At 36.3% G+C, this 22,485-nt stretch overlaps 1 protein-coding gene across 1 annotated transcript in view; it reads right to left on the bottom strand.

Moving 5' to 3' along the window:
• The window catches only part of NCAPG2 (non-SMC condensin II complex subunit G2), a 51,313-nt gene that overhangs the window by 3,207 nt on the left and 25,621 nt on the right, over nt 1-22,485 (bottom strand). Inside the window, exons 11-27 of the mRNA XM_064445015.1 lie at nt 22,235-22,360; nt 21,115-21,294; nt 19,909-20,061; nt 16,312-16,534; nt 14,959-15,086; nt 14,303-14,476; nt 12,471-12,541; nt 12,047-12,200; nt 11,703-11,876; nt 11,115-11,231; nt 10,860-11,003; nt 8,165-8,264; nt 7,319-7,503; nt 6,472-6,615; nt 5,113-5,216; nt 2,486-2,583; nt 1,971-2,073 (exon numbers count right to left, since the gene is read on the bottom strand). Coding sequence (XP_064301085.1) covers nt 1,971-2,073; nt 2,486-2,583; nt 5,113-5,216; nt 6,472-6,615; nt 7,319-7,503; nt 8,165-8,264; nt 10,860-11,003; nt 11,115-11,231; nt 11,703-11,876; nt 12,047-12,200; nt 12,471-12,541; nt 14,303-14,476; nt 14,959-15,086; nt 16,312-16,534; nt 19,909-20,061; nt 21,115-21,294; nt 22,235-22,360 — 2,378 coding nt within the window. The remainder of the gene's footprint in view (nt 1-1,970; nt 2,074-2,485; nt 2,584-5,112; nt 5,217-6,471; nt 6,616-7,318; nt 7,504-8,164; nt 8,265-10,859; nt 11,004-11,114; nt 11,232-11,702; nt 11,877-12,046; nt 12,201-12,470; nt 12,542-14,302; nt 14,477-14,958; nt 15,087-16,311; nt 16,535-19,908; nt 20,062-21,114; nt 21,295-22,234; nt 22,361-22,485) is intronic.

The following is a 22,485-nucleotide window of genomic DNA, read 5'->3' as shown; positions in this document are numbered from 1 at the left end:
TCACCTTTCTTTTCCAGATGTTCACTATTGTTTTTAAAAACATTCTAGCAGAACACTTGGCAACCCAACATTAAATGATTGCAGGGGGAAAAAAACTGGGTTTTGTTTATTTTTGTTTGATTTTGTTTCTAAGCTGGCTCCCAACCAGAAGACATTTGTTCACAGCCAAGCAACTAATTAAAACAATCTACCCAGGAAGCAGAGTCATGTTGAGTTTTAGAAGTCCAATCATGTAGTGATTTTTTGTTTTTTAATAAGATATTTTTTGTTTACCAATTTTATGTCACATGAGCACAGTGTCCTCTGTGAAAACCACTCAAAGTCCTGACAGCAACATTTCTGTTTTATATTTACTTGTGTCAGACAGGAAATGGAAGTGAAGGGTGCGCTGGTTTTGACTTTTTTTTCCCTTTTTGTTTTTAAAAAAATCATCTCATTTTTGATGGTACATAACGGCTTGTATGTATCATAAAACTTTCTGGTCTAGCTCTTAAGATGAGATATCTCTTTAAAGAGAGTTACATAATACCTTTTTGCTCTGATATAATAGTAGATTTAAAAGAATGAATGCATATTTTGTTACCAACAACACAGCTACTCTCTTGTATTGCCCTGAATATCAGGCTTTTTTTTTTTCCTGGAAAAATTCAATTGACCTTCTGCGCTTCTGAACCAATTCCAAATGGGTATTGACTGTACAGCCCTCACAAGGTTCTACCACTGCCAGAACAATTAGTGTTGCTGTTGAGCTTCTTGATACAACTCAAGTGCAAACTCTAAGGATTTCAAGTACCATCATAGGAAAGGGATATAGCCCATGTGGCCTCCTCAATAAACAATCTTATTTTTCACGCAGTGGCATCTCATGACGTTAGTATTGGCTTTAAACCAGTGACACCAATTCACTCACAGCAAGGCTGCAAAGGTCTGTGTCTAAGTCATTTCAGTGCTAGAGCACACCACGCCTCCGGCCAGTGATCCACCAGAGCAGCGGGCTGTGGAAGCGAGCTTAAGTCTGAAGGGCCATGCAGGAAACTGCTGAGTAAAACAACGTAGGGGTCTTTTTGTTTTCTCTTGCTTTTTAATTTAAAGTCTTTCTACTCTACATCCATTAAACAACTGAACAGTAAGGATCATCAATCTGAAGAATTAAAGATTGCAAGGGCCTCTGCATGATCAGGGCACTGTGGTGCATTAACAACTTCCTCAGTACTTTTTGACAAATGTCCATAACCAGAGTCCGTACTTTTTGATGTCTGCTTTGCATGTTTTATAATTCCACTGGCAGTTCAGTAACTGGGCAGAAATCAAACATTAGCAAATTTTTAGATTTAAGCAAGTTTGAGACACTTATGGCTAAAGCATTCATCATGACTGTCTATCTTAGGCAGGTCTGAAATAAAGGATTGCAAATACAATGTAGCCAATCACTCTTAAGAAACTTATCCCAAAAAATCTAAAGGTCAACCAGATATGAAACTGATATCCCCAAAAAAGAGCAAAATAAAATCACCTGGAAAATCACCTGGAAAGGTCTTAAAGTCATTGCTATATTCAGTTAAATTTTTTACCATCTGCATAGGTATGGGTTCATATGCCTAATACCGAAACGTGGGAGAAAAATCTTCTAGTAATAAGAAACAGTAAATACACTACTTGCTTTGTTCTACACCTGCTGCTAACAGAACTGAATTTCAGAACTGAATCCTGCAATATACAGGATCAGGTCATAACATATTCAAATTAAATGCAAAAAGCCAAACGAAATATGTAAAGATTGCAATCACGGCAAATGTATGGGCAGGAAATTTAATAATGTGCCAGGGTCAATACCTCACAATTTTTTCTACCCACTATTTCAAACCTTGCAATCATTCAGAATGCTCTGTGTAATTTAAGTACAAACCACAGCCAGTTATTGCAGAGAGGGTATGGGAGAGGTTAGTGCTCATCTCCCACAGCACATTTACCTTTCAGTGCTGCTAGATTCTTCTGTGGCAGCATCCTTGCATGTTATCAGCTTCCTTTGAATGGCAGGTGCAATATCCTTTAGAAGTGAAGTTTTGTGCTTACCTATTTGAAACAAATTGTGTTGAAAAGTTGGACACAAATAACGACTTATCAAAAAAACCCTGCATATTTTCATCAAAACTTTTTAACACAAAAGACTGTTTAATGAAAAACTAGATATTAAATTAGATTTTCACTGTCCTGGATTAATTACTGTGTATCTCAGCAAATCATAATATAGAGGTGGATCCCAGGAGTTAGCAGACAGTGGTATTTTTAAACTCACTACTCATAGATTGAAAGCCCAAAGCTTAACAACATAACTTACAAGTGATATAACCTTGAATCCTGTAGAAAAATGGTAACTTATGAGAATGAGGAAAAGTGCCTGCTGAATTGTATAAGAACTCAGCTTTCAAAATATAGCATGTAAAAAATGGAAAGAAAAAAAACGGATAAAAGCTGTTTGACTGACCTTTAATTATACTCACAATGCAGACAGTAGCTGTTAGACTAAAAATCCCTTCAATTTCTTTAGAGATAATGCATTCCATTAGTTTATTTAAAAAGGACCTACGGAAAAAATAGAGCAAAAAGACATTAGAAATCACGTTTCTTTCAAAATAGAACTGAACACAAGTTTGTGATTATGCTACCCTGCCACCATCGCTTCGAAGATACCACACAGGGCAGAACAGTGGTTGTTGGGTAACTGAAGGGTCTATGCTGCTTGTGGAACGGAGAGTATCTGAGTTAGCAAAATGGTAAATTGCTTGGGAAGAAAATAAGAAGCTTGCACACAGAATAAGTAGCTGTTAAGGGACATGAAGAGCTCGTGGACTACTTTGGGAAAGTCAATCCATTAAAAAAAATACTGGTTCTACTGGAATCTAACTCACATAATTTGTACTGAAATTTCTAACTTCAATGTCTACTGAAGTTTAAAAAAATACGTTATATGACCCCAATGGTTTGTTAGTAACTACTCATGTGCTTAAAACTATTACGACTTGTAGCCTGATTAGAAACTGGAGTTTAGTTAGCACTTTGGTCTAAAATGCATATCATAAAAATTATGGGTTTCCAATTAGAAAACAGTGAAGAATGCTTATAACTAAATACAGCCCCCAAAACACTTCCAAACTACATTTTAGATACTGAAAGTATGGACGGACTAACAGAATCAAAAAAACTCTTTATTGTAAAGTGTGAGATACATACTAACTCTATGTATATCTTAAGAGACTCAATTTTATCAAGAGATGGTGCTATTACCAGCAAACTTTAGAGGTGTTTTGGGACATATATTAAGTTAATAAAAATGAAACAAGGAAGTCAAAGAAGAGGCCTAGCAACCAAACTAAACTGCAGTATGGAATAAGGCAATACTACAGAATGAAACCACTAATTAGTCATCAGTGTTCACGGTAACAAATTAAACTCAGAAACAATTCACAGAAACAGAGAAAATTAAAAGAACAAGAGGGGTAAAGCAGGAGATGGACAAGATCTGTAACCCTCATACTCCTCAGAAGGCAAAGCTAAATGCTCTGTGAAGAACTGAAGGGGAAGCTGAGACCAGTAGATGCAATACATTTCCCTAAAATATTTCAAAATACCTTTAGTAACATTATTATCTGTTACCAAAACTGAACATCATAAATACCCAGTTCTGACTTTAATTGTTCTTGGGGCTTTTATTGTGCTAAGATATCAAAATGAAGTATGCAGTTAAGAAAAGAACAAATCTCCACTAGTGATTCAGTAAATAAGCTTTGTAGAGGCTCAAATATTGCTTCAAAGAGCTGGGAAAGATGAGGTATTGAATGATTTACTACTGGCTCTGATTGCGGCCTGTCAATACAGATGAGTAAAAGGAAACAGCCTTAAAAGTAGTCTCAATCCTGAGACACCAGTGGAACTAGATGTAATTTATCTCCTGACTTAGATGATCTTTGCACCAAAAAGGTAAATACTAGAAGGTAGACACATGCTTATCAAAGTACTCATAGAAACGACCTGGTCCAAACTAGCAGTTTGTCAAGAACAGACAAGATTCTCCTTGACCACTACAAGAAAAGGCTTCAGAGGAATTATTTAACTTCTGCATCTCTTTTCAAAGGAGGTGTGTAAAATAATTGTGTTTCACTAAAAGAGAACACTTTGGTGGACAGCTGCTGCCTCACAGAAGATGATGATTTGCGTTAGGAAACCAAAAAAGGACTCCCTGGAGTCCCTTGTTTTGCAAGTTCAACTAGAACTACAGAAGGACTGAGAAGGAAAAAAGAAAAAGCCTCATGACAGCAGAGACAGGGATATTCAGTGCCTGTCAGAGGAGGAGTTAGCTGTGATAAGCCATGGAGAATGACAGGACTTCTGAGGAATACACGTTAGCCCCTTGATCATTCCGAATAGCTCTAGTGTGTATAGTCATGACAATAAAACTTGAATATGAACAAACTAAGCAAAGGAAGATAATGAAATCCACTTGTGACAATTTTAGAAGATATTCAGGGTACCCACCAAATATAGCAAAGAAAAATGCCCAGTTTAAGTCTTAAAAAAAAAAAACAACAACAAAAAACCCAAAAACAAAACAAAAAAATCCAAAAAGGACGCAACCCTACTTTTGGGGCTTTTAGGACTCTGATACTTTAAATCTATTTTGAATTTTGTGATTTTAATACAGCTATAGTACATTTGCCACCTCACTGCACATGTCCAATTAAAGGATTAATGCTATTTCTGGTAAATCACAGAAATATTTTACCTCATCCAAATACCTCTATATTGGGGGGACTAATGTTTGTAAGTATCTTATGAAAGCAGCAAGCCCAGATGTGTGATTAACAAACTGATTTAGATGAACAGTCTTGTAAATAAGAAACACTCTTAGAAGCAGTAAAGAAATGGAGCCAACCTCCCCAGTCAATACCTAGAAGGAATATCTCAGGGGAAATATATGCGGGTAGTGCAGGTAAATTTAGTAAGCACCTAGTTCCTCACAATTTATTTGAATTTAGAAATTAAAACATTATTGACAACGTATAAGCTGTCTTACATTACCCATAACCTTGGAGAAATTAATGTTGAAACATGTACCTGACAACATTAATTGACTTCACAATTATGGCCATTAGACTGCTTGAAAGAGGCGGAAGGTCTGAAATAGTTGTTGGTATAGTCAAGTCTTTTTCACTGGAAGCCTAAAAAACAAAAATGTCAACAACTGTTGTAGATCACAAAATACATGTATGCAGAAAACGTCAAAGCAAATTATATTTCATTAATTACACTAACCAAGACCTATTCTTAAATAATTAGACGAAACATTCACATGTGTTCTTTGAACAGCCTTAATCCAACTGTGTTGTGTCCAGATATACAAAACAAATTTAAATTAGAAAGGCTAAACCTAAAACAAATAAACAGTATTTGTACCAAGGCAAATATTCTCCACATTTGTTCTGAATAGAAGTTTCATTTAACTACATTGTTGGTCACTGTTTATAAAGGTACAGCCTACTACTACTTTCCAAAGAAACTGAGATCAGCTATTTGGAACACCTCTAAACAAAAACCAGAACCACAAAAAAAAACCAGGCATGGTATGAAAATGGATCTGTACTGAAGCAGAGAAGGCCTAAGTGATCAGTGCCAAGCAAGACATCAGCCTGCTCTGGAACAGGGTTGCAGAACCTTATGGGACAGTTCCAAGAATAGGGCACTGGAGTCTTCCAGAAATCAGTGGGTTGCTTCTTAAGTTCCCTAATGCTAGTGAGACAAAATGAGGTAGTTTTAGAGCAACCTCCCTTCCTCTTCCTTCCCCTGAGCTTTTATTGCCGAGCACAGCACCGTGTGGTATGGAATATGCCTTTGGTCCTTTTGGGTCAACTGTCTCGGCTGTGCCCCCTCCCAGCCTCTTGACCACCCACAGTATGCTTACTGCTTTTTAGGGCACGAGGTGAAGGAAAGAGAGAAAGCCTTGACACACTGCAAGCACAGTTCAGCAGCAGCCAAAACTAACTGCTGTGCCCTCGACGCTGTTTTAGCTACAGACACAAACCACAGCATCATAGGGACCACTGTGAAGAAAGCTAACTCCTTCCCAACCAGAGCCAGCACAAATACACATGGAGAAAACATCTCAAAAACCATGCTGTTTTTCTGAGAGACAACATCTCAAAAACACTGACTAATTTCTAAATTCTTCTGTCAGAGGCAGAGAGTGGACTAGGTATCAGGACAACTCTGTTCTTACATGGCTGTATTCAAAAATCTGAGCGATGTACCGTAATATGAAATTTTGGCAAATAAAACTCCCCATTTGTTCCATGCCAACACACAAAATCTTTATCTGCAGTACTAAGATCACACTTTCTGAACATAGTTCTGTTGTTCCAACATAATGTTTAAAAAGCAGTAAGTGTAAAAAAAAAAAAAAGTCAGCATTAACTTTACCTCCTGTAGCACATGATTTGTCTCTGCTATTATTGCAGCCAGGAGAGTAGAAAGAACACCGTGGTGAACTGCTGGGCAAGACGAATGCCAGCACTGGGCTGCATGTATGAATTCTCCAAGGGGCATTTGAATAGAGTGAATCAACTAAAACCAAAGAAAAACAGATCAGTTTTTTCAGATTGCTTGAGTATAATGGAAATATTTCAGCAAGATTCTCTGCGAGGAAGTGCAGATCACACCTTGAAAGCTACTGAGGTATTCTAGTCACCTGGATCAGAGTCGGAATCAACAACACGCTTGGGAAATCTACTCATAAATTTGAGAGAGACAAATAAAACATTGGTTGTAACAAAAATAACTGAATGTTTTCCAGAAGTCCTGAAAAGCAGATCATCAAATTTTCCAGAATGCCCACCCATCTCACTACTCTCTAGTCTCTGCTATAACATACAAGAAGCTAACTTTTCTGTGAAGATAGGAGCTTTTGAAGAACTTTAGGACATCATACATATTTTGAAGCTGATATAATTCAAGCTGAAGTAAGTAAATAAATTAACAACAATTTCTCCTCCCTCTCAAGATCATTTAACTGCAGATTAATAACCTGAGTACTAGGGTAGTTCAGGATCATTGGTAACAGAATGCATTGCTCTCCAATTTACCAGTTTTTCTGTCATGATGAGATCAATAATGGATAAAAAAACCCCAATAGTAACAAGGAAACTTAGAAAATTTAATCAGATGTTGACTCAGGTAACAACCTCAAAGTAGCTAAGTATAACACGTTTGTGTAAAAAGCATGGATTCATCTACATATTAGGTAGCAATTTCAAGCGTTATATGATACCTGAATCCCTTCTTCCTGCTGTTTCTTGAGTCTACGTGCCACACATTCTAAAACTTTCTGGAAGATGGTCTGTACAGCATGGAAAAGATTTGCCACTTCATCTGTCTCAATACTCTGAGTTAAAGAAGCTTCAATAATTTCTTTCAGAGCACACAGTAACACTGGAGCACAAAAGCCACCTCTCTCTAGAGAACGAGATAAATACCACGGTATAAAAAATGTAATGAGATATCCTCCAGGTGCAAGCTTAGAATGAAACTCAGTTATATAACACAAACAGCTACAGTTTACAAGTGTAGATTATGTATTTAGTTTCCGAGTATCCTTAGCTGAAATTTTCATACACTTCAATATTTTAAATATAAATCCAGTGTTCCTTCTAATCCTCAAAGTACGGGGATTAAAACTGTAGATTTCCTCAGGAACTGAGCTCTAATTCTATCTGTACTGTAGACATGACTTTCCAAATGGGAGCCAAATTTAAACATTGCTACCATGCTGCCTCCTAAAGCATCCTGATATATATAGAGATATATATCTCTATATATAACACTTTACATATATATAAAACACCCTGAATTATACAGTAATAACTGGAATCTAAGAGCAAAGAAGAAACATTAGTTCTCAAGAGTGACAAGGTTTTGTGTTGGTTCTCTGCTTGTTTTCAATTTTCTGAAAAGCTGCTGTGACTTTTGACCATATTATTGGTACTAGCTAGTGTTAGCAGTAAACACCATTTTTTGAGAAACAGACTCCAAAATGCTAAAAGCAACAGTTCTGCTAATATAAGAAAAGTCAGCTAAGTATATATGGAGATGTTGATGTTAGTACAAAATATTGTACCTGTTTGTATAACTGAAAGAGCCATATCTAGAAATTGTGCTTGAAACGCAAGATTTCCAAGGCCAATCATTATGACATCTTTACATACTGTCAAGTAGGCCTAAAAAGGAGATGCAAAAGTATATGAGAAACAAAATTTATATAAAGTAACCATTCAGTAAAATCTAAAAATAATAAACCAATGAAGTCTTAAACAAATTGCCTTGAAAATTGGGTGCATCTACTTGCAGTTACTCGGTTCGCAACCTTTGAAAAGGAGGAGTTGCAAAGAGTTCTCCAAATGCTTCCACTGCCCTTTCTTCCAGTAAATACAGTTTCTCAAAGGGCAGTAAATCCTCTATCTTTTTCACTCAGGCTGAGCGCAGAGGGACTGGCACCTAACACTGACCAAGGCAGAATATGGCATCTCTACCTATCTTGAACAGCAAAATAAAAAGCAGCATACAAGAAGAGCTTTTTCCTAGACACACATGTTACATCCTAAACAGGTTATAATACTCATGTATAGATACAGAATTTTTAACCAGTCTATATATACATGAGCTGGGTTGTTCAAGGACGCTGACTGTAACTGAAGTCCAAGTCTTTCCTTTGACCAAAATCTGAAAGGACCTGTAGTTCAATGCTAAAATCCACCTTAGTTCAGTGATATGTCAGGGGACTGTAACAGAAGACAATGCAAAACGAGCTATAAAAAGCCCTCATGTTATATAATCAAATGCTTTCTGTGAAAGGCAAATGAAGACAAGTGGTAAGGGACAGTGTCCGTGACGACATGGGTTTGTGTCAGAGGGCCTGCCAGCCCCGCTCAACACATCAGTGGCCTAAAGAGAGCGGCCCCTCAGTGAATCCCTGCCCATAACAGCAAGTGCAGAATTAAGTAACAGACCAAGCAGAGACGGAAGGGTGAAATGGGAACGAATGGGGTATGTTGTAGGCAAAGTTATAGAGAAATATAAGTGGAAAAAGAAGAGACACCCTGGTCCCCTTGCATATAAAATAGTATTAAAGAAGCAACTGTAATTATTGTATATTATATGGAAATTCTGAGACAAACTAGGTCTGCTTTCAATGCCAGAAGTCATGAAATACACATTCTAAACAATTAAAAAGCACAATCAATACCTCATTCCAATAAAAAACAGTATACGAGGTGAGAAGCAAATAGGAGCTGCTTAACAAGCATGTGGCTTATTACAGGAGATGCAAGATGCCCGGATTCTCTTCTTGACTTCCAGACAAGTCACATCAGTCTTTACACCTCAGTTTCTTCTCTGGAAATAACGATGCAAATGGACTTTCAGATCTACTAGTAAAGATCATTGTGTTTCGTTATTGGCTAGTCAAGTAACATGTCAGATGGGTTTACAGGTGACAACTGCCTATCTTATTGCTTATCAATGAAGCTTCATTTTCTTTTTTCATTCAGACCTAGGTACTTGATTGTAACTATTCTGGTAATGCTGGTAAAGATTCCCTATTTTGTGTCTTGTCTTTCTACAAGCTTGATTCCTGTGCCTCCAAACTTTTGAAAAATAGCCACAGAAGAGTTATGCTATGCATACCCAATTTTTCATACAGGGAGAAGACAACAGCATATAAAACACACAAGAAACCTGTACAATGAACAACTACAACCCTTGTTTGAGTTTCCCATCTCTTTATACATTTCAAAAAGTCATTTGGCTGCAGCATCAGGGTTTAGTACAAGACTGACCTTATTCGATTCCCAGGTAACTCACATCCTACCTCTCTGCTGACTGCAAAAGATATGGGACTTGGGACTCAGGGCTAGAATGAAGCACACTGAATGCTTCAGGGTATAATTTTACCTATTTCTTTTGGGAAGGCAGGAAGGAAAGAAAGGAAGAAAGGAAGGAAGGAAGGAAGGAAGGAAGCAAGCAAGCAAACACGATTAGATCTAAATCCTCTCTCATAATTACACCACCTTCCTGATCCTCGAAAGTCATCCTCTGTTGCACTACTCAACACAACATGGCAGCTGCGGTGATTCTATGCAGCTTCCAGGACCTTCTAAGCTACAGAAGAGGCTATTAAGCGCCACCATACCACATAACTACACCCTTGTTTTCAGCAAATGTTTTTCTTCTCCTTTTCAGAACAGAGATGCAGGGGCAATCTTAACGCACCTTTCATAAAACAGCATAAACATTACTTTTATTTAATACTGGGGGGATGAGAGACTGAGGGCAAGAACTACTTGTTAGACACCTAAAATTTGGGACACCCAGGTTACATCACCTGCTGTGCTAGAAATTTCTTGAGTGGGCATTTTCACAAGTGTGGAACATAAAACATGTTCCATCTTCACTTCCAACAGATATGATGAGAATATATATTCTGTACTTGTTAGTGAAAAAAGTCTAGATAAGAACAAAGTACTGTTGACTCTACTTGATTTAATTGCTATGGTATGCGTGATTATATTTATATTTATAAAATATAAAGGTTATAACTAAACTCAAAGCAATTTTTAAAAAAATGTGCATGCTTTAAGCAATCAAAGGAATAGCAAAAGCACAAAACTGTAACCTCAGAACAATCAGGACCACCCTTCATTAGCTCATTCACTTGCTGGGCTCCAAAAACTCCAGCGCACTGTCTGTCAGTGTACAATTGCTACATATATGGCTTTTCAGATCGGTAGCAGTTTGATTTATAAGAGACCTCTAACCTGGATAATTAATTCAGAAACATTACTGTATTTTGAAGTGCCATCCTCTTGATCACTTCCTAGTAAAAAAGGTACAACTTGACGTTCTATCCAAGCACCTGTCTCCTTCAGAAGTGAGAGGTAATCTTTTCCTTCTTCAGAAAACTGGAAAAAAAAAACAAACCAAAAGTTTACCAATTGTCCTTCCAATTCTTTTGGAATTTCCTTATACTGCCGGCTGTAACTCCAGCTTATACTGAAAACGTGTAGCCATACCTGGTTCTGAAGATGAATACTCAACCTGCAAAAGAGGCTGAAGGCTCTTAGGCCTGTTGCTTGATTGCAGCTAGCAGAATCTGCATAATTTGCTTTCATAATCGAGCCAAGAACCTCCTGAAATATCAAGGTTTACAGTTATATTTTCCAGAAAAATATTTTCTAATGTTTCTCTTCTCGACAGCTTTAAACAAAGGATTTTAAAAAACCACCCCACAAAAAAACAATAGGCATACTCTCAATTGCTTTCATTTTGCAATGCTATATGCGAGTTTCAGACTATTCCTTACATGTACATTCCAAAAGTCAGGTTCCTTTAAAATGCTTAACATAAGATCACAAAAATTTTAAGACACCTAAAAATGACCAGCTGCTTAAAATCTGCCATTTATAAACAATTCTGAAGTAATATACTTCTAGTTCAGAATATTCGTTTAAAGTACAAATCAAAAGGAAAACCTTTATATAGAGTGGAAGAACAGATCGTGAATCTTACGTATTATTCTTGCAGGCCTTTAATTTAATTCAGACAATATATGACGTTAAGCACTCTTTTTTAAGCACGGTTTTTGGTAAGGACAATACTACCTTTGCAGCACTGAGAATTTTCAAAAGCTTCTTCAGTTTCTTTTCAGGAACAGAGAGTAGGCAACTACGATTAACAGGATGAGTCAATAAATATTCAATGTAATCAATTGCTAATTCTGCCTTCGATTCATGTGGTACTTGGACACGTACTCGTTGTCCAGACTTTTTAATATTCTAAACGAGAAGAAAGCACAAAACCAGTACAACACTGTTAGCATCTTACTTTACAACTAATTCCAAAGCAGACTAATATGTCATTAAATAGGCTGCTTCTACTAAAAAAGAGAAAAGCACGATGCCTTGATGTAATCTAGCAGTTCCTTAATTCTTTGACGTATGCACACCTTTCTTTGGGTTAGCGTGTCAGACAACCAATCACAGGCTAATTCCATAATATGTCCCACTTGACCCCAGCGACACACACAGTCTATCAGGGTAGAATATTTGCTTTGGTCAACTCCATTGTCAATATTCCTGAGTTTGGAGATCACACTACAGCTTAAAAGAAAACAAACAACAAATAAGAGATGTATTAGCTTTATATCCAGTGCAGAAATAATTCAAAGAAAATCAACCAGTATGATACCAAAAAAGATCCACCAATGGCTCAAAGGTGTATTTGCACCTCACAGATTTTAACAACTTACCAAATTTGTTTAGTGGATTAATTTATCCAAATGGGCATTTAGTATGTCAGGTTGTGAAAAATTAACAAATACAGTCAACAAGAGATTTCTTGTCATTCATATTTGGATTTAAAAATAGTACCTGAATGTAGGAATAGCAGCAGGGGGCATAAAGGATGCCAGAATAATCAATGGAGTTACACAACGCTCATCCTAGGATAAAAAAAGTACACTATATGATGTACATGTACAGATGCACACAAAACTAAAAAGTACTGAAAAAGTACGATTATATTATCTCAATTTAAGTGTTTCCCTTTTTTCACCCGAAATGGAACTGGAAGAAGCTCATAACAACTTGTGGCTTGCAATCTGAAACTTCTGATTCCCATTCTCAGAGGTCAATTATCAATTATCTTATCATTCAGCTTTCTGACAAGCTGTCAGAACAAGTACCATGAATAATTATGGCTCTATTAGATTAATAACCGTTGCAAAAGAAATCACAGCTCTAGCTAACAGTTTTTCTAGTTGAGGCTAATATTTAATTGCACAATCACGATACGGTCTAACTCCTCTCAAGTAACTAGTGCCTTACATGAATATTCATTCATATCCGAAACTTATAAAGAAGGCTCTAAAGGGAAGGGTGCTTATGTAACAATGGTAATGTAAAACACACTACAAGTCGTTACAGAACACCATAATAGATGGTCTAGACCATGACACAGTCTCACTTGGATTATAGAGAAACCAATCTATGTGAAAGACTCTTCAAAAACAGACTGTGTGTCCAAGCTTCATGAATACAATCACATGAAATTATTACCCACTTAGACATTTGAAGAGCGAAAGCCTTTTAAAGATGATTTTTAAAAGAACATTTGAAAATATGTTTGTGGCTTTTCAGGAAAGAGACATGCTGCTTCATTCTGTAGTCTTTTAGAAGCTAAGCCTCTGATACAGGTCTTTTTAGATCCAAGCTGCTTATACTCACTGTAAGAATATCAAAGTCAAAGCGGTTGCTTGCTAAAGCTGGGTATCTTGTCTGCTCACCAGAACCTTTCAGGAGGGATGGTACATCCTCTACCAAAAAAAAGATTTGGCGTGTCTTTGACAACTTCCAAATGCTTTCAGGGTAGGGAGAGCTGTTGGTGTATCTGTGCTGCAGAATATTCTGTAGCTATGAATGGCTTTCCACTCCCTGATTATCTAAAGCACACTTGGATGTTGTTAGGTGCAACAGCCAGCATAACTCAGTATACTTCAGCACAAAAGCCATAAACAAAAAAGACATCCAGTAGGTAATCCCTCCAAATGAACTACAGGGTGCAGCAGATACTATTACATACTATCAAAAGACAGCATCCTGAAGAATAACACTAGAACAATTAAAGAGATCAAGGAGACTGAAAATACGAAAATGACTGATTTTAGTTAATTGCTTATATGAAACCCAAACAATAAATAAGTGCATCAAAAGATCATCAGAAAGTAGAATCAAATTAGCAGAAACCAAACACAAGAGAGTGAAAAAGGAGCCGCAGCTGCTTCAGCTGTTTGTTCCAGCAGCTGGATCATAATAAGAAGTGGTGGTGGGTAAAAGGTTTGGGAGGGGTGGGTATAAAAACATGTGGACTTTCATCTACACCGAGTATTTTTTCTCCAATGGCATATTTTCAGTTACTGATTGCCAAAAGTTCCAAAAACATTCAAAAGAATGGAATCCTATAAAAACATTACAAGGAGAGCGATTTATTGCCTAAGTATTTCTGTGTTGACTATTTAGATAATGGTTCATCAGTCAGATATTGCAACTGGAGAACAGCTTCTAAGAAACTTGCTGTTGTTTATCGTTTATAGCAACAATGAAAAAGAATAGTTAATGCCATGAAAATAGACAAAAGACATAACAGATGAGAAAGCATCTGAAGAAAATCTAAGCACTTACAGGAAAATCTAGGCTTTCTTTACCTTAAATACTTTAAAATATTCAGGAAGTACAGAAGCAAATTTTCTGACAGCATACTCTTTGGCATCTTCATTGTGATCTAGTGCTTTGTGAATACTTCTCCAGAGAATAACCGTGATCTCCAGTAAACTTGCCATGCTGGCCACATCATTTATTGACAACACTTTATTCAACACCTGCAATACAAACACTTAGATGATATTACCTATTATATTCTCAAATACAAATTTAGGTTAAAATAAGGTTTAAAAAAAACCCTGAAAACTCTTCTATTAATTTCACAAAGGCATTGTGTTTGCTGTAGAACATGAACTCCACAATTCATTCTTACTCTCCGTATATAATTTAAGTCATCCTATAACATTAAGTTTTTGAATAATTTAATTGCAGAATCAAACCAAATTATAATTTGTACTAGAATTACAGAAGTATTAATTTAAAATATGCTTCATATTTCTTCTACCTTATTCTAGCTACTTCACCAAATTTCTGCTATTGCTGGGCATGAAAATACCATATCGGCAGTTCTCCCCCTCTAATTCCACTGATGCCCAAGTGCTTTCCTTTAGATTTCTGTTGTACCATTAACTGCCTACGTCTCAAATTAAGCACAACAGAAAAAATGTTAACAGAACTTATCATAAAGTGACTTTCTTACACTCGTATTCTCCTTTTCACTTTCATTTTCACTTTCATCATCATCACCATCACTCTCATGAAGACTCTCTTTCATTGCCTTCTGGATGCAGGCATTCAAGCAGCGCCGTATAGTAAGCATCAATTTAGCTACATTTAAATATGATAAGAATAAATTAGACATTTACTATTAAGAAGCATTTACTAGCAACATTCTAAGTGCAACGCTGGAAAGCCAGTCTGAAAAGCAGGCAACAAAACCAGAAATATTTAGGAAAAAAAGATAGCTTCTTGGTAAAAGGGAATGGGAAAAAATGTGAAAATGTTTTATATCCTCACATATGAAGAAGAAATGGCAACATTATCACCAGGTTCTATAATTTTATTGTTAAAATGTCTACTCAAAAAAACCCCAGCCACCAACCTTATCAATCAGGACCAGAGGAAGCTCCCACAACTCCTACATTCATCTGGTATAGCTATTAATTTAATGACCTATGTTCAGTAATACACCCCTCCAATGTCAATTCCAATTATTTATAAAAGGTGTAGTAGCCTAACCATTGCACTCCTTAGTGAGGAGCTCACCTCTAGGTAAAAGTGACAGGGTTGTGCCCACTCTGGTGAAAGTATGGCTAGCTGAAATACACTAGCACATGTTATTTCAAAACTACCTTACCAAGGTAATCGGTCGAGGGGCAACAGCTTGGGCATTTTACCCAAGTCACTCTGTGCCAACTACTTTGTTTTTATAGTATCAGAACTCCTCTGAAACAAAATTTTCCCAATTTCACAGGGTTCAATAGCACTTTTATAAAAAGCAGCTGTACTCTGTGCAGTTCACACCCTCTTTACTGAAGGTTTCTGAAGCTTTTAATAGGAAGGAGGGCTTTTTAGATTTTCTGTGAGCAACCTGAAAATACTACTGATCCACAAATCCCAGTTAATCAGATTATCAGGCAAAAATATTTTTCACCTTCTATAGAATCTTCCACATAAAGATCTTGGATCACTTGAGACACCAGGGTATTTTATTTCACAATTTCTGTGTGATAAATGAATATCAGCTTAGATAGTTTTAAGGTACATGCGAAGAGAAAGGGGAAAAGAGAGACTAGATAACAACACTGGCTAGAGAGTAGAGTACAGCACCTAAGAGCAGGAACAAAAAGCTTCTCTTCATTGTTGACAAAGCTTACGACTGTTGTCACCAGGGTTCATTGCTGGTGTCAAGAATTTCAGCAACTACAAACTAGTATTATACTAAAACCAAAAGACCAAGCAACAATGTACCACTTTTAGAGAAAAAATTTAAAAAGCAATTACATGGTGTGAAATTAGCATTTCCAAAGACTCATAAGGTTTTGTACTTTACCTATGTTGGTGGGGGCAGTATATTCATAAGCATATTGATAGAACTTTCTAGCTGCTGCTGAATTCATCTGGATTAGAGTCACACAGCGCTCACACCACACATCCTCAGGTTGGTTAATGGGAAAGAAAGAGTTGAATAAGAGATTCACTATGCGTCGTGACACAGGCTGTGAATCAACTTCAAGACGAGTCAGAAGATGCTCCATGGGACAGATTTTCCAGAACTTTTTAAAGTGAGAAAAAAATATTAGAGGAGTTAAAAAAGTAAAGAGGAAAACGCAATCACCTTTATTAAGTGTTGTCCACATCAAAAGTCTCAACAAATATAAATAGCATTTACCTGAAAAGCATGTGCATTTTTAATTTTTACCAAAATACCAGCATTTACTTGAGGTTACATATTCCTGCAACAATGCTACTTTACTGTTCTGATGCACTTCTAAATCTCCTGGTATCTCTGACAGACCAGTAAAATTCTGGTTCAAGCAATTCCAGCTCAATATACTGGAAATATTAATGCAATTCCATAGGTATAGGGAAGAATTATTTACTCTACATGGATTCACTGCAAAATATAATTATTTGTCATTACATGCCAGGTTTCATATTCTCATCATGGGACAAAGTAGGACCAAACTACCTACAAGTACGGCATACAGCCTGAAAACCTGTATAGAACAAGGCCCTTTCCAAAACCATCCCGAACCATAAGCACATCCCATCATTAGCAGAGCTCTAGCTTATTTGTAACACAGTAACTGAAGCTATGAAATTCAGAAAGAATAAATAGCTTGTTATGCAAGCAATAACACGACTCATGTTTGTAACTTTTCTGAGAAGATCTTGAATTAATTATGCTGTGCACTCTCCAGATTTAAAAAACCCAGCTGGCCCCCCACCCAGGGTTTCTTGGCATCGAAAATTATTATTTTATTCTTGCGTAGAAATATTTGCAGCAGCTAATTCCCTTGTGATTTCAAACTACAGGCATCCCTACTAGAATTAGAATAAAAAGCAGGTCCTTGGAGTAAGCATTAAAGTAATTCCAGGATTTACCAGAGATACATATTAGTTTTTAAATAAATAGGAAATTACTGACAAAACATCCAACATTTACTAGGATTTTTTTTCTTTTATGTAAACCCGATCCTTCCTTTAGAAGATCTGAATCTTTCACTACATAAAAATAAAGCACAGAGTGGGTGGAAAATAACCATTATGCCTAAAAAATGAATTAATACCTAAAAAAATATCCCTGAAGTTGAGAAATATCTTTTTTCTCTGTCTTTAATGGCACCAGATTCAGAATAATTCAGGAAAGCCAAAAAGATTGTTCGCTTGAATTTTGATACTGCATGACAAATAACTTTCAAACAAGAATTTTTTTTACATTTAACAGCAGCATGAATACTTTGTTTTCAAAAGACTGTAGACAGAGTAACAACATTAAAAACTGATTAAAAGCATTGTTGATATTGCATACAAGTTAAAAAAGCTTGGTTGTATTTTACTATACAGATAACTGATATTATTGGATCAAATCATGACCGTAGGTGCCAGTAGTTTAAATCATACTTGCATATCATATCTTATGAAGAGTTAAAACTCAGCTCAAGAAGTGCTGAGTGCCTGTGAGGTTACAGAGTGATGTAGAAACGAATAAAAATGACACATAACCAGATTAATAGAGGATTATGCTTGCTGAGTCTTTTTAGAATAATAAATAACACAAGACTATGATAGAAATCATGGTTAAGATTTTAGAGTCAACAGTTACAAGCAACGGTTCTATGGTCTGTTGCTTCTGCTGATTCTGTGAACCGGGTGATACACCTCTAACACACAGGCATCATCAGTGTGAAGTCCAGTGTCACAGTGATACGTCTGCCATTCTACTTCAGTTTTACCTTCTAAAGCCTGGCTTTAGAACCTGCTGAAGCAGAAACTTGAGAAAAAACCTATCTTTTAGAGTACTGCTGCTTATAACTCTGAATTGCCTCCTCCAGTTATCTCCATTAATTTTAAAAACCAGAACCAATTGTTTAAGTAAAGGTACAGCTGCACATGGTTAATTTCAGATCATCTGCAAACATTACTGGGACCCTGCCGGAAACTTCTCGTGCTGACAGTCTGAATGATAATACCTTGTACTTGCAGAGTTTTTCTCCATTTCATGTTTCTGTAGTCTTGCCTAATCAATGCACTGAGGTACATATTATGAAAGTAACAAACTTGCTGTTGCATTATTGTAAACTTTATCCTGAACCTGTGTGCAAGAAGCTCAAAGCTCTCAATTTTGAAATCGCCTCCCATTTATCTTGTCTTCTGATCATATTTTGGGGAATTTGGAAGGTATTGAGGTGGTCTAATCTCAATATATGCCTTTGAGGTCCTGTCATCAAAGGTGGAATGCTCCCATTTAGCAAGTAGATAATTCTCCTGTTAGGGATAGATGTATTCCTTGAGCACTGAATCCTTAAAAATCTGACAAACCAGGTATTTATTTAATTCTCTCCTGAACAACAGAGATACATACCTTTGATTTCATATAGCTTATGTGCCTAGCACAGGATAAGCACATCCTAATAATTAGGCTTAGCAAGATACAAAAACATGATTACAATAAAATATGAAATTGAAATTAGGAAACCATTAACAGCAGAGAGTGGGGGAAGCACTCAAAACTGCTATAATGTCTAAGGCTGAACAGTAACACCCTAAATACGAGTCAACAGCAGAACACAAAGTTTGTTTGAAAACACTATAAAAAGATAACAAAATCCCGAAGGACATGCCCACAAAAGACAAAGGGAAATTATAAAAATTGGTAAATAAAAATAAAAAGCAATTCGATAAAGGCATTAAGCACTTAGAAGGTGAGAGTGTCCTGACTTGAGCTAGCCAGGCAGGAAGTCTGGCGGTACCGATGCTCTGCCCGGTACGGCCACGAGAGGGGAGGGAAGACAGAAACACGCTGAGGAAAAGCTCTGCAGAGCGCCTGCGACGCCAGCAGCCGCTGGAAAAAAGCAGGCAAGCACAGACACACCACTGGACCTACTCATCATCCCAAACTAGTCAAAAATCTGGGGGAGAGGGAAAGGAGAAGAGTATACTTGGCTCAAAAGAAAAGCAAACTTTCCAGCACATCTATAAAAATCTTTGCCACAGTAATATCCAAACAGTAATATCTCACAGAGTTAGTATTTCTGTGAAGAACAGCTGAAAGCTCACCATGACTAGTTACAATTTCTTTATTGATTTTAAAAGACTTTTCATGGACAACATGATTTCAGTAGAATACGCAAAATCACTGGAAAGAAGTACTTCTATACTACTACCTACATTTGGATCAAAACCTTTAAAATAAACAGAAGTGACTAACAGCAACAGAATCCACAAGTCTCAGAAATAAAGTCAGTTATATGCTTAAATATATGAAGAGGGGAAAAACTGAAATTAAGAATATTACTACATTTAGCATGAAATTTTTGTCCTTTTAGGACTACTGCAGTAGTCCTAAAAGGTTGGTTCTTTTTTTTTAAATAAATGCCTTGATTTTATCTCATTCTTGCTACTTCTCAAGCATCGCTTATCCTACCTTAGCAGCCTTGGTAGCCTTAATTTTCAGCAGCATATCAACAAAAGCCACTCGCACTTTCTCTGAATTGTCATGAAGACTGTGTCTGACTGTTGGCAGGAGCTGTTCCAGTAACGGATGACTTAGTTTGTTGTCCAAAAGTATCGGTATGCACTGCAAGACAAAAAGATTATGCTAAGAAAGAAAAAAAAAAGAATTTAAAGAGTAGATTTGCAAAAAGATGTAGCTAAAGATTGTTGAACTGAAAGGTTAAATTAAGTAGGGACAGACATTGTGCATGCATATTTTCCCTGTATTATTCTTTAGTAAAAATTGCTGTGATTATTTCAAATCTCCAGTGAACAGTGAAATAATTTCAGGTGAAGCAGCTTCAGATCTATGCTGAGGCCATGATCTTGCCTTCTACTTGAGGGTACTGTGTCAAGTACTTTTTGTGGTAGCAATACGAGATCCCTAAACTCTGGTAATTTCAGATTAAAAATACATCTTTTTTTGCCAAGTTATTTTTAAAGTAGCACTTTCTGCTTATCCAGTATAGACCCCCATGCAGGTATAGCAGAGCAGACGAGTATTAACATGAAGACAGGTCCAAAATAAGGCTGAATTGACACATTAAGTGAAAATATTACTTAAGGAGTTCATTTTGATGTCTGAACTATTGGTTATTTACCGGATGCCAGAAAGATGTAGACGAACTAATCCTAACATGCTGAGCAATGCACGGGAGGCCAGCATTTCCAGAGAAACAGTATGTAATTATATTAATTCAAATCTCAGAAATGCAAAGTGGGGTACAAAATCATAACATAATTGTGCATGTGGTTAAAACCACTGACATGGAAACCTACCAGAACCTGCCTGCATACCTTTCCAAGTCTAAGTATAACTTCTAATAGCTAAAATAACTAAATTATTAGGTCCAAACAATGTATATAGGACTAGAAATAAAAAGTGATCGAGAGTCACAAAGCTAAACAGTCACTATTTTAAAAGGCATTTGTTAATTCCAAATGTGTGGCTTTTATAAAACGTGCACAAAAATTGCAATAAGTAATAAGTAATAAGATAAAATAAGAAATAATAGAATAGAATAAAAATAAGAATAAGTAATTTCCTTGACTTAAAGTGACCTATACTAGAAACCTCTGCATCAAGTAAAATGTAAAAACTACAATCATGATTTTAAAGTTTAAAAATTTTATTTACTTTGAAAACAGAGCATCGGACATCAGCAGATGTTATATCACATGCCAGCTCTCCAGTTAGTTTTTTTAAAAGGTCAGCAAGAATATTTGGAGGAATCATCTCCCAGTATTTGGATGTTATCTGAGTAACTCCGAGGACTCCTGTAGAGCGGACAACTGGATGAGGATCTTCTAAGAGACTCTAAAAGAAACAGAAGAATAATAATATGAGTATATGCATTACTGTGACTCTACTGCTGTTTGACATTAACCCATCATAAACAAAGAGCATTCCATTACCTATCAATCATAGAATCATAGAATCATTAAGGTTGGAAAAGACCCTTAAGAGCATTATTCAAATTGTTCCGCTAGGAAAGAAATGTAATATTAATATTCCCTCAAGGCATTTTATTATGAAGCAAACTAGGAAATTTAAATCAGAAGCAAAATTATGACAGATACTGGGCAACTTTTTTTCAATTGGACTTTTGAAATATTTTTTTTAAAAAAATAGGTCACATTAAGTCTTGCATTCGTGACTTAATTAAGAATATTTAGCCTTCTATTTACAAATGAGTTTACACAGGCCACTGTTCCTATGCAACAATAGAGAAACTTTGAAATGCATTCAATTATCTGACATTTACATTTTTTGAGACCATACTCAGGATTTCCCTAACATTTTTTTAATGAAAATACTACGCCTGTTCTCAACCATCTAGACTAGTAAAGAGTTTTTTAGGTTCTTATCTCCATTATATTTCATTTCAGAAGTATTTAGTAATACAGCACCAGACTTCCATTGAATGCTTACATATTAAATGTAAAGCTGTCTTCACCAATCCTGGGTTAAGTAAGGATCAAGATCCATTACTCATGCACCTAGTCTTTCAAAAACATCTTTCATTCAGATTAATGAAAAACATTCCCAAATATTTCATTTTCAGAGCTGAAAATGGCGCATGTCACCTGTTGTCAACATCCTACAGAAATTTAAAATATTAGTTAACTTTTGTTCTTTCTGCACCCTATGAATACTATCCTGAAATTTCATAAATTTTAATTGCATCCACAGCTTATTTTTGAGTTGGTTTTGATGGCAGTTTCATTTTTAACATTTTAATTTCATTAAAACTTACGAAAAGTTCTTCAAACTGTTTCTGAATTTCACTGTCCATCTCTTCAGTGTTAAAACTGGGATCATGAACAGGAAAAGCATCAACAAACAAAAACGCTGCGTTTGCTCGAACTTCTGAGTTTCTGGCCTGTTACAATGAAGGAAAAAAATATTTTTTCACAAAGTTTGGACTTTTAATGTCAAAAGGAATATCCTGTCAAATACTGTTCCCCAAACACTTCTAGCAAGTTAGTATCTTTAATTCAGTAGATG

The sequence above is a fragment of the Phalacrocorax carbo genome, chromosome 2, assembly GCF_963921805.1.
Source record: "Phalacrocorax carbo chromosome 2, bPhaCar2.1, whole genome shotgun sequence".
NCBI classification, from domain to species: Eukaryota; Metazoa; Chordata; class Aves; order Suliformes; family Phalacrocoracidae; genus Phalacrocorax; species Phalacrocorax carbo.
This window is presented reverse-complemented; position numbering and strand designations above follow the sequence as displayed.